At 29.3% G+C, this 15,797-nt stretch overlaps 1 protein-coding gene across 2 annotated transcripts in view; it reads left to right on the plus strand.

Annotated features, from left to right (window-relative positions):
• LOC107451127 (caskin-2) overlaps positions 1–15,797 on the plus strand; it is a 338,548-nt gene that overhangs the window by 15,262 nt on the left and 307,489 nt on the right. Inside the window, exon 2 of one of the 2 annotated variants that reach the window (XM_071186766.1) lies at positions 4,259–4,306. The exons of the other annotated variant lie outside the window; for it this stretch is intronic. Within the exon in view, the coding sequence (XP_071042867.1) occupies positions 4,259–4,306 (48 nt within the window). The remainder of the gene's footprint in view (positions 1–4,258; positions 4,307–15,797) is intronic. 2 annotated transcript variants of the gene reach the window in all.

Genomic DNA, 15,797 nt, shown 5'->3' on the forward strand with positions numbered 1-15,797 from the left:
CATAAATGGTTATTTTACACTTCGTGAAAGTGCTATAAGTCTCGTGAGTTTAGTTTTAAATTTGATGAATAATAAGCTCTTAATTCAATAACATTTCTAACATCTCATGAAAACAAAATATAAAAAAAGAAACAAAAAATAAAAGAAAAACATTTATCTAGTCATAATTATATAGTCAACAAAACTTAAAATAAATAAATAAACTATATTTTATCAACCGTGACACGTCATTAACTAGACGATAGAAACTAGTTGACGAACTCCTCTTCCTATAGCCGAAATCACTATTTTCCGTTTCGAAATTTCTAATTGGAGCAATAAACCTTCACAATAAATAAATGAATAAAGTGATTACATTTAAATGATTTTTTTTCGTTCAAAATTCAGGCCTAGATTTCAGTAATAAACTTTTAATTGCAATCCAAGGAAAATGGATCTCTTTGTTCTATTTCCGAGTTTAAATGAACTTATATCTCAAGAGAATAGATATATTTAAGGAAAGTATTTCTTAAAATGACATAATTATTTATCTTTGTTATATATAGATATATTTATAAAAGATTTTTTTATTTGTTGATTAATTTAAAGGAACCAATTCTGCAATATTCTAAACAATTTTATTAAAACACGAAAAAAAATTTTTTTTTTTCTCCAGCTAACGACATTATTCAACGTTTAAAAAAGTTAAAACAGAATTTCTGTATCTAATTACTGTATTAAAATTTCTTCTATTGCAAGCAGCCTTTTTAATTGGTTTTTAGATAGTCTCCTTTATTATTCGCCTTTATATCGTAATCATCAACATTTGGTACAATTTTATCTCTTGAAAAGTTATATTTTAAGAATTTTTTTCTGTTTGTATGCCTTAACTAAGTGATTGCCTGCGTCAAAATGTAATTGGATTTACCTTTGCTGGTCGGAGTTTTTATTTACAAGGAAAAATTATTAAAAAGTAAGAAGTTTGATTTAAAAAAACTTCTAACGTTTTTATGGCAGAGTAAACAGTTGATTGGCATACATGTACTATATTATTTGGGTGTAGTGCATCTACGCGCAATTTATGGCCCGCATTCCAAAAGTGCTTCCTGAAGTCTTTTAACTTGAACTGTGGAAAAGAACATTAAAAATTTGAAAAAATAATAGTTTGGCTGCTGTGCTTTGTACAGTAAGTTACTGGTTTTATTCAGTCTTTATCAGAGTACCATATTATACCATTTAATTTTGCAAGTTCTGTTCATGTCAATGGCTTAGTTTTAGCAATAAAATTAATTTCTTATGAATTTTAACGAATAAATGAGAAGGATGCTTATTTGAAAAGTAAATATTATGGATATGATTTTAAGATTCCAACTCCGTTTACCAGATGCTATAACAGAAATAGTAGCAAATTTCGTTTTTTAACTAAATAATAGTAAAAGTTAACTTTTGAGGTAGATGAAATTTTGATAAGTTTCTTTCTTTCTTTTTCTTCTTATTTACTTTTTAATCTCCCAACTATGTTTAGAGTAATTTAGATTAAATATATTTAGTTCATCTATAACATCTTTATTATATGAAAAAGTAGGCATCAATTCCTGGTCTAGTGGATTAGAGTTAAGAAGGTTTCATGGCCGAAGTGTGAAGGAATCCGCAATAAAAGTAACCTGCTGTTTGTACAAATTGCTAAAAATGGTAATTAATCATTTTTATGCAAGAATTAAATCATTATATTTTCATTGAAAATTAATTAAGCTGACAATTGACTTTTTGAAATTTTTTATTCGCGTATATGAATTTTTTTTTCTAAGCAGAAGGATATAGCAGAAGGGTCACAGGAGAATATTTTACGAAAGTGCGAAAAATAGATGTTATTTATTGAACTACAATATTATTTTACATCAAATGATTTCATCCAAAATAAATATCGTATACGAAAAACACATTTTCTAAAAATATTGCCATCTTGTTTTTACAATATAAATTATTTTATAATATAAATAAAAATATTATTTTACAGCAAACGATTTCAACCAAAATAAATATCGTTTGCGAAAAACACATTTTCTAAAAATATTGCCATCTTGTTTTTCTAATATAAATTATTTTATAAAAAATATTATTTTACAGCAAACGATTTCAACCAAAATAAAAATCGTTTGCGAAAAACACATTTTCTAAAAATATTGCCATCTTGTTTTATTCTAAGCCTCATTATATGAATTGTGTGAAATAACATTTGGGCTATTAATCGTCATCGTGATTCATCACAGATAACAGAAATTTATGTAGTCTGGTCAAAAATTATCTCTCGAATCACTGTGTTATTACCGCTATCTTAGAGCGTTTAAGATGATGTAACATTCCAGCATTTTAGCGTGTGTCAAAACCGATCGACATCAAAGAAGTTTTTCCTACATGGTTTATTTTAGTTTATAGGCCCCGGAAACGTTGTTAAAAGATTGTTTATGAGTGTTATGAATCTTTATCTTTCTCAAGATGTCTTGTCATTCGGAGTAATTATTTATTCACGCTTATAAAAAAAGAAGAAAAAAAAGATTATATGAAGAAAGATTTAAACATACGATTGACAAAAATAACTTTAAAAACGGTCATTAAAGGAAAACTCTCAAATAAAATTATCTAAGAACTTACAGCTGTTTGAATGCTATAGTTAATTATGTATTTAGGTATATTGAAGAACTAGTGAAAGAAGGTTTTTAAGTAATATTTTAAAAAAAGTTAAATTTCTCGGGAAAAACCTTATTTTAGTCTTATTTAATTTTTGAAAATTTTTGCCAAATCATTCGATTTTGGCGATCTTACTGGATGAAGGTAATAAATTAGTCTTCGAATGTTTTTATAGTGAAAGAAGCATCTAATTTATTATCACTAAACGATCGACGACAAGCTTAGATCGTCTCTGTTTTGGCTGCATATTAAAACACTAAGATTTTCGCTCAATAAATAAAGGCAAGGGATATGCTATTTTATCAAACACAAAGAGCAATGTATTAACTTAAAAACTAATTTACTCCGATTTCTTGTTGTCCGCTTGGAACCTTCATCCACTAAGATTTTGATTGACTAATTTTATTTGACGAATTTTTGTTGTAAAGTCGTCTGAATTTTAATAATTTTCATTATTTTAAAAGGTTAGAGGCATGATTCAGGGTACAATAATTTGTTCCTGCTCATAAAATTTCAAATTTACTAATTCATTTATTAAAAATACTATTTATACTATTACTATTATAAGTATGAAAGATACTATTTATTTCGCTTAACACAAAGAGTAATGTGTTAACTTAGAAGTTAATTTACTCCGATTTCCTGTTACGCCCCTTGCAACCTTCATCCACTAAGATTACATTTGTCTCTTCTCTATGAAATTTTAATCATAAAAGATTCGTTAGAATTTTAGAAATTTTCGTCTTCTTAAAGAATTATCTCATGATTTACAGAATAGTTATTTATTCGGACTTATAAAATTTCGAATTTCCTAATTTATTTATTAAAAAATACAAAAAATAAAGGCTGAGCATAATTTTTTGTTTCGTCAAATACAAAGAGCAGTGTATAAACTTTATACCTAATTGTTATCATTTGAAACCTATCATCCACTAAGATTTTATTTTCATCTTAACTGTGGAATTTTTATTATGAAATTCGTCTGGATTTTAGAAATTCTCATCTTTCTGAAAAGCTACTCATATGACTTAAGGAAGTTATTTATTTATGCTTATAAAATTTCGAATTTACTAATTTATTTGTTCAAAAATTCTAAGCACTAAGAGTAAGGCATACTGTTTATTACGTCAAGACACAAAGAGCATAAACTTTAAGGCTAATTAACTCCAATTTCCTTGAAACCTTTATCCACTAAGCTTTTATTTTATTTGTCTCCAGTCCTGTGAAATTTTTATTATAAAAGATTAGAAACTCTAATCTTTCTAAAAAGTTACTTTGTAGAAATTAATCTAGCTTGTGAGATACATTCTGAGCATAATCTTTATAAATGCATCTTAACGAACACACCATTGTTTCTCTGCAGTGCAAAAACACATACAGGACAGGAAATGCATAGTTCGTTCATATTAATTGCGGTAAATATTTGATGCCGTCAATTTCAAAAGAAAGAACTTAATCATTATTTGTATTTTGACGTTAGGCTTCACTTTTATGTATTCCATTTATTTATTACACTGTTTAATCATAAAATATGATTTAAAAGAATCCAATTCAAACAAATGTTTGAACTTGAAAGTATGTATTTTTCTAGGAAAAAGATCTCGTGGATTCAAAGATTCTGAGAATGTTTTATTTCCTGGTAAATATATTAACTTAGACTCTTAAAATATAACCGATATTTTCTATGTTTATTCAACACCGCAAGATGTTTTATTAATATGATTTCTGGGAATATTCGTAGTTGCTATAAAATTGTTTTGAAAATTCGTATAACTTTCCAATTTATGATTCTAAATTTTATTTTATTTATGACTTTAACTTCATGGTTTATGTATGTTAATTACTTTTTGTTATGTGTAATACTGCTTACATTAAACGTTTTTAATATTTGTGTAGTAAATGTTATAAACTCTGAAAATGTTTTTTATTTATTTGTACCAAAATAGAAAATAGTGCTAGAAATTATGATTATTAATTTATTTCGAGCCTTCGTCCCTGATGATTTTGTCTCAAATCCAAGAGTTCCCATGTCTTCTGAGTTGGTTTTAAATTTACAAACTTATGGAGTTGAATATTGAAAAAGTCGTAAATTCGATATTAATCGGCTGTTCAATGCTTTTTATAAAATAAAATGATCACATGCATCAAGTTGTGGTCTTAGAAAACTCTTAGAAAATTTGTTTAATTTAAGTTTAAGGCATTATTCTGATATCTCTTATCACTATATTTTTTATTGTTAGACCAGAGATCATGTTTTTTAGTTTACGATCTGAACTTAACAAAATTGAAATGTTTCCCCCCCCCCCCGAAATAAATTCATGCCTAATTTATTTATTTATTTTTGCTCGCAATTTATTTTAAATTAGTTTTCTTGATGAAATAAATACATTTTTGTGCTAAATTAAATTCTGGTGGACGTTCTTTTTTTCCAGTGCATGATTTTTATTAAATTGAAACTTATTATACTGGTGAATTGCTTATTACCACCATAATAAGTGTATTCACTACTATGCAAATATTTCACTCTGTGCACAATCCGGGTCAAGGTTACAAAATAACCTATTCAGATTATCTCAAGTTCGCTTCTCTTTCTGGATCGTCTGCAAGGTTATGGTTTTCGGCAGTTGGTTACATCATATCATAGTTGGCTTCTTTGGCTGCCTCATTAAATTCAAATCACGCCAATAAATCTTAATATATTTCCTCGCTTTTTTAAGTTCATAGCTCCCAGCTTGTTTTCATCTCATCCTTTCTATTTACAAAAAGGGAGTGGCTATTTAAGAAGCCAATTTACAGTTCCTTAAATACGTGCTGGGATTTTTATTTATGTACGAGCTGAAATTTAGCTCTATAATTTAATGTTTGTTTTATATGTTTGTGAAAAATGGCGCTATCGTTGCATATCAAACCAAGTTTAAAATTATATAGGCGTTATATATTATAAATGCGTTTTAATTCTACCGTAAAATACGTGTTCATTTATCATTTAGCTCCGTTTCTGAATGTAAATCCTTATTTCATGGTTCATTAAACCCTTTTATACTTTAAGATTAAGTTCCGCGTCTCGAACTCAAAACATAGAATTTCTGTTTGCTTGTATTTTGTTGTTTATTTAATTATTTATTTATATTTGAATTCCAAGGGTGTGTTGGCTGTGTTAAATGCACCCTTTATTGCTCTGATGATTAGTGCTTTACAACTTGCGCAAAACTGTTTAACAGGCGGGAATCTGCGCAATTTACAGCTGTCCACATATTCACGCTTTTTTTAAATAGATTAATTTGACTTCACGGTTTTTATTCAAATTCTTTTTAAATTCTAAAAATCTTTTTAGAAACTTATTCCTGTTTTTTTTGCTATTGGTTTGAACTCGACGGTTAACTACTCCTTACTTTTGAATTTTGATTCTATTGTATATATTGTTTGTACGCGGCTTATAAAGAATGTGATGAAGGATGTTCTAACCTGTACTTATTTAGATTCTAAAATGAAGAGGTAATCTTAGAGATATTTTTCAGAACCTATTAAAAAAGCGAGACAGATTGCACTATTCTGTAGACTGAAAGAGCTGTATCCTGTTACGGCAAAATTATTATAAAAAAGGGCAAATTTATGTTCAACTGTTGGACTAGCTTCATTTTAATAAACTTTAATAATTACTGTTATGCTGAATATGGATATAAGGTAATTAATTAAAAAATTATTCTAGTAATTGGAAAATTATAATTAAAACAAGGAAAAAAAAAAAAGTTTATTTATTTATTATTTTTGTTGTACTTGTTTTCTAGTCATCCGCAACCTCTCCGCATAAATTAAAAAAAAGAAAGTTCTTTGTTACATAATTTTAAAAATATTTTGTACAAGTCCTATTAATGATGTTATTGATATGTATATATTGTTTCTTAGCAATGTTTTATGCCGTAACAAACAAAAACTAATGTTAAAAAAAATATGAATTAGTCTATTTTTGATAACTGTGACCTTTATATTATGTGCCGTTTTTTTTTTTATATCTGTTTATAAAAATGAAGAAAAAAAAGTTATGGATAACTATGAAATAAAATCTAATAAATAAACTTGCAATATATCGTCATTTAATGTAACTTTCATTTCGCTGCTGTTATTGGAATTTCTTCATTACGTCGCATTTGATTGCCACTCAATCTACAGAAAATCGTTTTCAAAGCTTTACTGGTCGACGAGCGCAGCACGTTTTCCTGGAGATTGCTCCTTTTTCCTGGATTCAGGAATTTCTTATTTCTGTCTTGAAGAGCAAGTCTTGATTATTGATTTCGTTCCCTTCCAGATTTGCAAGATTCGCACATTTCCAAGGACTATTATCAGAGAGACGTTGCCAGGTTTTTGATGGTGTCGTTTGGTCCCCTTCCCCCTTCTTTTTCTTGAATTCGTAACTTTTAATTTTTTTTTCTTTTTTACTTTCCTTTTATTATCGTTTGATTTTATGACTTTTTGATTGCACTGGGTGGCGTCATTTTTATTGGAATTCCTGTCGAATTTCGAACATGGAATGTTCGAAAAGAAATATAACTCAGAATTTTTTTAGGTATCCCTTAAAGTTAGATTTAATTTAATTCGATTAAAGTACCGTGAACCATAATTTAAAGATAGCTTCCGGTTTAATAATTTTTGTTTTATGTTGGGATTTTGTCGAAGCCCTTACAATCAAATTGTTTCATATTTCATTTTTTTAAAGTTTTTTTTCTTCTTAAATCTCTCTGCCTTTAAAAATGTAATAAAACTGATGTGATTTAAACCATAAAATGTCTACAAAGGGAAATAAATTACCAGTTGCACAAATGGGATAATTTTTTGATACTCTTCATCATCTCTTAAAAATCGTTAATTTTTTCTTAAATTCTTCTACGAGAAAGTCATGCACACGCTTAAAAAAACTTACATTTTTGGGTATATATTGCCTTAAAATGTAGTCGATTCAACTTTTGCAGTGAATTATAGAGTGAAAGTAGTTTAATGCCACTAGAGGGCCATTGTAGCTTTTCCATTTTCCAGTCGAACGTTAAACCGAATTTTTTAATATATTTTTTACGATTTTATAACCATTCGCACTCTGTGACGGGATGGTTAGGATTAATGCTTTTGTTATCAAGCACCCCCGGGTTCGAATCCCGGTAATTATTGAGCGGTACTTTTTCTATTGTGAGACAGTGTGATTTTACGGGAAAAGATTGGATTTACAATAAAAATTACCAGAGCCCAGATGTAGATACTTTTTACTGTAAATTTTAATGAATATTTTTTAAAATGTAAATGTTCAATTTTAAAACAACTTAACTTTTCTCTGGGCCTTAAGAATTATAATAAATTTTATTGCGCATTTAATATTATGTTCAACAAAAATATTTTTTCACCCAGCTTGTTTTTTATTATTGTTTTTAAGTGTTTTTCTACATTCATTTTTCATCACATAATAACGTTTTTATCTAATTATAAACACATCTCATATCCCATCAATCATACACATCTCATCATCATATCTTATATTGCACTCTAAAAGCATCACATTCAATTTCCGATCTCATATAATTGGTCTGCCTTTTCGTCAATTGATCACAAAAAAACACTCAATTAATATTTTATCATTATCTTGAAATAACATTTCGACAATATGATTGTTTTTGGTCTTTGATTTTTATCAAAGTGTACGTTTTTCATCCTTCAACAATGATAAGCTGGACTTCAAGCCAGGTTATCACGCGCTTAATAAATTCTTCTAAATAAGAGATAAGACAAAACAACTAAAAGTTTTTAAGTTATCTTTAATTTGCGAGGTTATCTGATCTTTAGCTGTCTGCTTAATGTCAATACTGTGTCGTAAAGTTTTCGATTTTGATAAACTTTAAATGCGGCGTATTCCGACAGTTTAAGTCCCGCAGTGGACTAATCGTAAAAAGACGGTTCCCAGAAGAATACTGATGTCAAGCATCACTGGTTGCGGTCAGTACGCGGGTGGGTGATCACTTTGATCAGCCTGCGTAGGGGCCTAGGGTGCGCGGTATCGGTCCTTATTATACCACAAACAACTCGATTTCGCTCGCAGGTCGTCGGGCTACCAAAGCATGGGTGACATCCCCTCTACAGAGGATAAAATTTGCGATGGCATGTCTTTGGATCATCCTCAGGGATGTTTCTCAGACCGTCGCATATTGCTCATTGTGCGACGTAAATAAAGTACAGTACAGTCATATATATTTTAAGTTTTCAAATTTAGTTCAATTTGTTTAAAAAATTTAAATTGAAGTAATTTTTACGTTTTTTGAAGCAATTGCACCAATATCAGGGGTCTGTTTAGAAGAAATTTGGGTCCGTTAACGGACCCTTCACAAAATATCTTTTCATAAAAACGAACCCTTCACAAAATATTTTAACTTAAAAACGGACCCTTCACAAAATGATTTTTCTTTTAATCGGACCCTTCACAAATTTGTTTATCTTCATTATTATTTTGTTAATCGAATAAACCCTTTCTCGGGCAGAAAACAAGAAAGATGGATGTAAACGAATTAAGTTTTGTCTTCGGCAGACGATTCTTCCATTATTTGTCTGAAATGAATATTTTACGTTCAGCAGTATAGGCTAAATACCAAATATTTGTATCTTGCATCTCTAATTTAGAAGCAGCAATTGTTGTTTATTTTTTAAAATTTAATTTTTTTAATTATAATTTTACACTGTTGAGCATAATCTTGTATGTCTTTGCAATTTAAAAACTCATTGAAAAAGTTTTTTTTTGCAATAACGGACCCTATTTGCACAAATTCATAAAAGCGGACCCTGGTTGAAAGAATGTGAGTAATTTTTTCACAATTTCACGAAAAACGGACCTTTCACAAAATGTCTGGAAAGACCCCTGAATATAATTCGTCAAAATCTGTTCATTTCGATCTTAACAAACAGCAAATATTGCGTAGATTTAAAAATCTAAAATTAGACCTAATCTTTAAAATAAAATTTTTAAAGGCAATTTTATTTATTGTATAGAAGCTAAGAAAATAATATAATAGCAATAGCCTTCAAAATGCATTAATTTAATTTGAGTTTGAAAGTAGTTATTCATGTTTATAATTTTTTTTTATTTTAATGATTTTTTTAATATTATACTCATATATAGATGTGCGTTTAATGGGATTATTATATGCTAAATTTGGGTCTGCGAACGGATATTTCGAAAAAAAATTTATTGTCAAAACCCTCTCCTCACAAAGTATTTTATATCGATAATAGATTCGCCATTATGTTTTAAATTTGCCGTTTACAAAATTCTTCCTATCAAAAACGATCTCCAAAAGTCTTCAGTTTATAATTTCGAAACTAAAATTCATTGAATGTTTTTTCCTCATAAAATCAAGATTTTATCTTTACATATTCGCAAAAACAGGACCTTGGAATTGTATTCCACGGTAATTATTGATCTAGGAATTAGTGCGTAGATTTTTTTCACACTTTCCCGAAATAGAGCAACAACAACTTGCAAGCAATTTTGTAACTGTTCTGTTAGATTGCAAATTAAGAAGAAAAATGAGACGAATATTATTTTAAACATTTAATGTTGCTGTTTTTCTATTTCTTTGTTAAAAAAAGAAATTAAGATTGAAACCATCCTTTTTCCCTTGACGCAAGACTCCATTTGACTTCGGTGAGCAATGAAAATTTAAACCATCTTAAAGCTCTATGTCTGGAAAGAAAATCTTAAAAAATTCAGTTAGGATTTTTTTACAAAAACATACGTAAAAAACTTCACCGCTCGTGGCAATGTTCTTTATGAAGTAAAAATAAATCTATGTAAATGGCTTGAAACAGAACAAAACAATAAAAAAAAAAATTTCAAAGGAAAAGTTTTATCTGGCACAAAATAAAAGTATTTCCTTTTGCTTTATCGAATTTGCCTAGCCTGTTTTGGATATGAAATAGTCTTCCAAACCAAGAATGCCCGAAAACTTTTCTTATTTCTTCGTTTGCTGGAGCAAAAAAGAGAGTTTTTTTTTTTTTTTTTCATTCTTTCGCTCCAGGACATGAAATCTTATCCCAAAATATGGAGGGGGAAAAGGATGATAAGTGGTTGGGTGTTGTGTTTGGGTTGAAGAAGACTCAAGGATCTCCCTCTTTTTTAAGAGGTCACTCAGGTCAATGGGTTTGAATTGGTCCTATCCCATGCATATTTTTCAAGGGGAGTTTGGTTATATACCACTTTGAATACTGTTTTTCACCATTTGTGACGGTTATATTAATTAATTTTTTTTTACCATTTATGATGGTTATATACCATTTTGAATACTGTTTTTCACCATTTATGATGTTCATATTTAAATACTATTATTTATGATGGTCATATACCACTTTGAATACTGTTTTTTACCATTTATGATAATTAAATACCACTTTGAATACTGTTTTTTTACCATTTATGATTATTAACACTAGAAAGACTGAAAATTAGTATGTACCTATTATATTGCCCAAAAGCAGTCAAAATGACTGGATTGCGGATGCGTAAATAAATTTGTTCAAAATAAATTTTTAACATTTTTTATATCATTTACAGTTATACAACAACTTATTAGTAAATATTAACAATAAAAAAATTATATGTTGTACAAAAAGTCATAAAATTCTAAGAAATTGTGTCATTATATACATCATTGTTCTTCTAATTGAAATTAAAAGCAGTCATAATGACTTCCTTAGTCAATCTAGTGTTAAATACCACTTTGAATACTGTTTTTTTTTTTACCATTTGTTCTATAGTATATTGAATACTGTTTACCATTTATGGTAGTTATATACCAGTTTGAATATTGCTATTTTCACCATTTATGATGGTCACATATCACTTTGAATATTTTTTTTTTACAATTTATGATGGTTATATACCATTTTAAATACTTTGCTTTTTGCTTTTTATGACGATTATATAGATTTTATTACCATTTATGATAGCTATACATCACTTTAAATACTGTTTTTTTTTTTTTTTACTTATTGTTGATGGTTATATACTACTTTGAATACTGTTTTATTGCCCTTTATGATAGTTGTGTACCATTTCGAATACTGATGTTTTTTCCCTTTTATCTCTTTGAATATTTTTTTTTTACTACTTATGACGGTTATATACCACATTGAATTCTATTTTTCCTATCATTTATGAGATTAGTTTTTTATGTGGGGGGAAAAATCCTAACTATCATCGTCACTGAAATTTAAGGATCATTCGTTTACCTCGAAATTTAGAGAGCGTTCTTTTGAAAATGAAAAATACAAGCATAAATAAATTATTTTTTTAAATTGTTGTATTACTATTATTTATTTGATGGCATTTTAAAGTGGCAAAGGTTAATGATTTTACCGCATTTCGTGACATTTATTTGCTGCCTTACATTGTTTTTTTTTTGTGTATTTTTTATGATTAAAAAGAATTAAGTATTTTCAAAAAAGTATACTCATTTCATGCTTAGCAGCTAGTACAGAACTAGTTTATCTTATCCATAAAAGGAATAAAGCAAAATAGTCTGAGTAAAGCACAAATAAAAGTACAGAAATGGACACAGTATTGAGTATAGTAAAGTGCGGCCAGCTGTCTGCTTATCGCTTATAGCTCTGCGTTTCAGGACACAGTATAGTTTCGGTTTTATAAACAAAAGCATTCCTCTATCAAAAGTTGCATGCATGCTAACGTTAACCACATAAATATCTCTATTGTACTCATTCAATTATATCAAGCACATTCTTACTATTAAAACCACATTATAAATTTTATTTAGCATTTTCTTTTTGGTGATACAAACGCCTATAGATTTCAATAAATTTAAACTATTATTTAATTAGGTTTTTAACGAAGTTTTAAATCATAATTTATTTAATTATGATTTTAAACTTTGTTTTTCTCAATCACGAAGAGCAGAAATTTATTCGTAAATTAAAAGTACGCCAATTCGTTCAAACGAAGCCAAAGCTCCAACTCAATGTCAGAGATATTAAATTTCTTTTAATAAAATTAATTTCAAATGCTTCGCTTTTCTTATACGTCATGAATAAAAACTAACCTTATTTTAACGGTTTAAAAAAAATCCGTCCCACTCCCAGACAAAACATAAATCTCATGGGACGCATTCACCATCAAAACCGTGCCCAAAATTCCAAATATCGCCAAGAAATAAACATCACAAAACGTTCCAGCCAAAATCTCGCTTTAGGATCATTACCTCCAATGGCATTATTCTATGGCATTAATCAATGGCATTATTCTATTCTTTTCTCAATCACGAAGAACAGAAATTTATTCGTAAATAAAAAGTACGCCAATTCCTTCAAACGAAGCCAAAGCTCCAACTCAATGTCAGCGATATTACATTTCTTTTAATAAAATTAATTTCCAAATGCTTCGCTTACGTCATGAATAAAAACTAACCTTATTTTAACGGTTAAAAGAAAATCCGTCCCACTCCCAGACAAAAAATAAATCTCATGGGACGCATTCACCATCAAAACCGTGCCCAAAATTCCAAATATCGCCAAGAAATAAACATCACAAAACGTTCCAGCCAAAATCTCGCTTTAGGATCATTACCTCCAATGGCATTATTCTATGTCACAGAATAAAATAGCATCGGGTCCCATACATTGGAAACTTAGAACTTCTGGGATTTCCATCTGGTTGGTGAGAGACCCTGCAGTGTGTTTTTCTTTTCTTGGCACTTTGCGTAAAGCAAGTTGCTTTTCTTTCTTTTTTTCCTTCCGATTCCTGCCTTGCCATTCATGTAATGGCGCTGAATGTTCAACTGGCGTAAAGAAAAAAAAAGGGTTACGAGGCCTTTCTCTCTTTGGGTTTTCTTTCCAAATGGAATTCGAGGGCGATCTTCTTGCTCGATTGCTCCCCACTGCCCATTGGCGAATATGCTCGAGGGGATGTGCTAATATTAAGAGTGGCATCGCGTATGTTTTTTGTATTTGATGTTGCATGCGTTATCGGTCATGGTCATATATACATTGCATATTTTTTTTTCTTCCTTCTTTCAAAAGATGCGTTACAGTATGAGTGCATTATTATCGTACTCCGGGGTTCGAGGTATTCGGAGAAATTGTAATTTTTTTCAATAATTGTAAGGCCAACTTGTTGTTGTATGTTAGACTAACATTTAGTTTTACGATCTTAAGTTTTTGAAGATATAGTTCAAACAAGCTTGCAGTTTTAAGACGTTTCTGAACGTGTATGGCAAACAAGCTTGTAGTTTTAAAACCATAAGGTTCTTAAAGTGTGTGCAATTCAAGCTTGTAGTTTTTGATCGTAAGTTACTTAAATTGTTTTTCTAATTTTTTTCAATAATTGTAAGGCCAACTTGTTGTTCTATGTTAGACTAACATCTAGTTTTACGATCTAAAGTTTTTGAAGACATAGTTCAAACAAGCTTGCAGTTTTAAGACAAGTTTCTGAACGTGTATAGCAAACAAGCTCGTAGTTTTAAAACCATAAGGTTCTTAAAGTGTGTGCCATTCAAGCTTGTAGTTTTTGATAATAAGTTACTTAAAATGTTTTTCTAATTTTTTTCAATAATTGTAAGGCCAACTTGTTGTTCTATGTTAGACTAACATTTAGTTTTACGATCATAAGTTTTTGAAGATATAGTTCAAACAAGCTTGCAGTTTTAAGACAAGTTTCTGAACGTGTATAGCAAACAAGCTTGTAGTTTTAAAACCATAAGGTTCTTAAAGTGTGTGCTATTCAAGCTTGTAGTTTTTGATCGTAAGTTACTTAAAATGTTTTTCTAATTTTTTTCAATAATTGTAAGGCCAACTTGTTGTTGTATGTTAGACTAACGTTTAGTTTTACGATCTAAAGTTTTTGAAGGTATAGTTCGAACAAGCTTGCAGTTTTAAGACAAGTTTCTGAACGTATATAGCAAACAAGCTTGTCGTTTTAAAACCATAAGGTTCTTAAAGTGTGTGCCTTTCAAGCTTGTAGTTTTTGATAATAAGTTACTTAAAATGTCTTTCAAATTTTTTTCAATAATTGTAAGACCAACTTGTTGTTCTATAGTAGACTAACATTTAGTTTTACGATCTAAAGTTTTTGAAGATATAGTTCAAACAAACTTGCAGTTTTAAGACAAGTTTCTGAACGTATATAGCAAACAAGCTTGTAGTTTTAAAACCATAAGGTTCTTAAAGTGTGTGCCATTCAGGCTTGTAGTTTTTGATCGTGAGTTACTTAAAATGTTTGTCTAAACTACTTGTTATCCTTTAAACCAGGGGTCCCCAACCCTATGCCCGCTGGCACCATGGCGCCCATCGATCGGTCTAGGTGCGCCCACTGCTTGTGCCCAACCATAAAATGCCATGCAAATTTTATGCTATGCGAATACATAAGTACACTATCTCAGTAAAGTCAAAGTACTTGATAGATTTTTGCATTTAGTTGAAGAAATAAAAAATTACCTTGTAGCCAAAAATCTAATATTTTTAGAACCAAGAGATACTAATACTAATTATATTCCTGTGTCAAATTAATTTTTAAAATTAAATTTTTGTGCATTATAAGTAGTTTGGATTATTACCTATGTTATCAACTATAAATTTATCTTGAAAAAATAAATGGTGCCCGCCATTCGACCGATATTCTGGTATTTGCTCTTCGGTATAAAAAGGTTGGGGACCCCTGCTTTAAACCATGCTTCTAAAGATGTATGTCAGTCAATTTTGAAATATTGAGATTATTAGTTTTAAAAGATGTATAAAAATTGGGAGCAATTTTTTTCTAATTGATTGATTTAAGCTGTAGATTGGCCATCCATCTTGTGATTTTAACAACAACTCAGAAGACAATTGAACTGAGTCATATATTACAATTACAGAAAACAATATACGAACTTAGTTGAAAGAATTTTGAATTTGTAAAAAAATAACGTAAACAACCAGCGATAATGTCATCTGCAATAAATCTCAAATCTATGAATTGTCAAGTTATAGAAAGTAGAACTATGCCACTAACGAGATACGAACTACATCTTGTAATGATCACGAGTAACGGTTGCTTAAATCACTTTATGGACTTTATATATTTATTTATTTGACTTTTGTGAGGGTCATAATATTTT

This window comes from Parasteatoda tepidariorum, chromosome 10, assembly GCF_043381705.1.
Source record: "Parasteatoda tepidariorum isolate YZ-2023 chromosome 10, CAS_Ptep_4.0, whole genome shotgun sequence".
Lineage (NCBI taxonomy): Eukaryota > Metazoa > Arthropoda > Arachnida > Araneae > Theridiidae > Parasteatoda > Parasteatoda tepidariorum.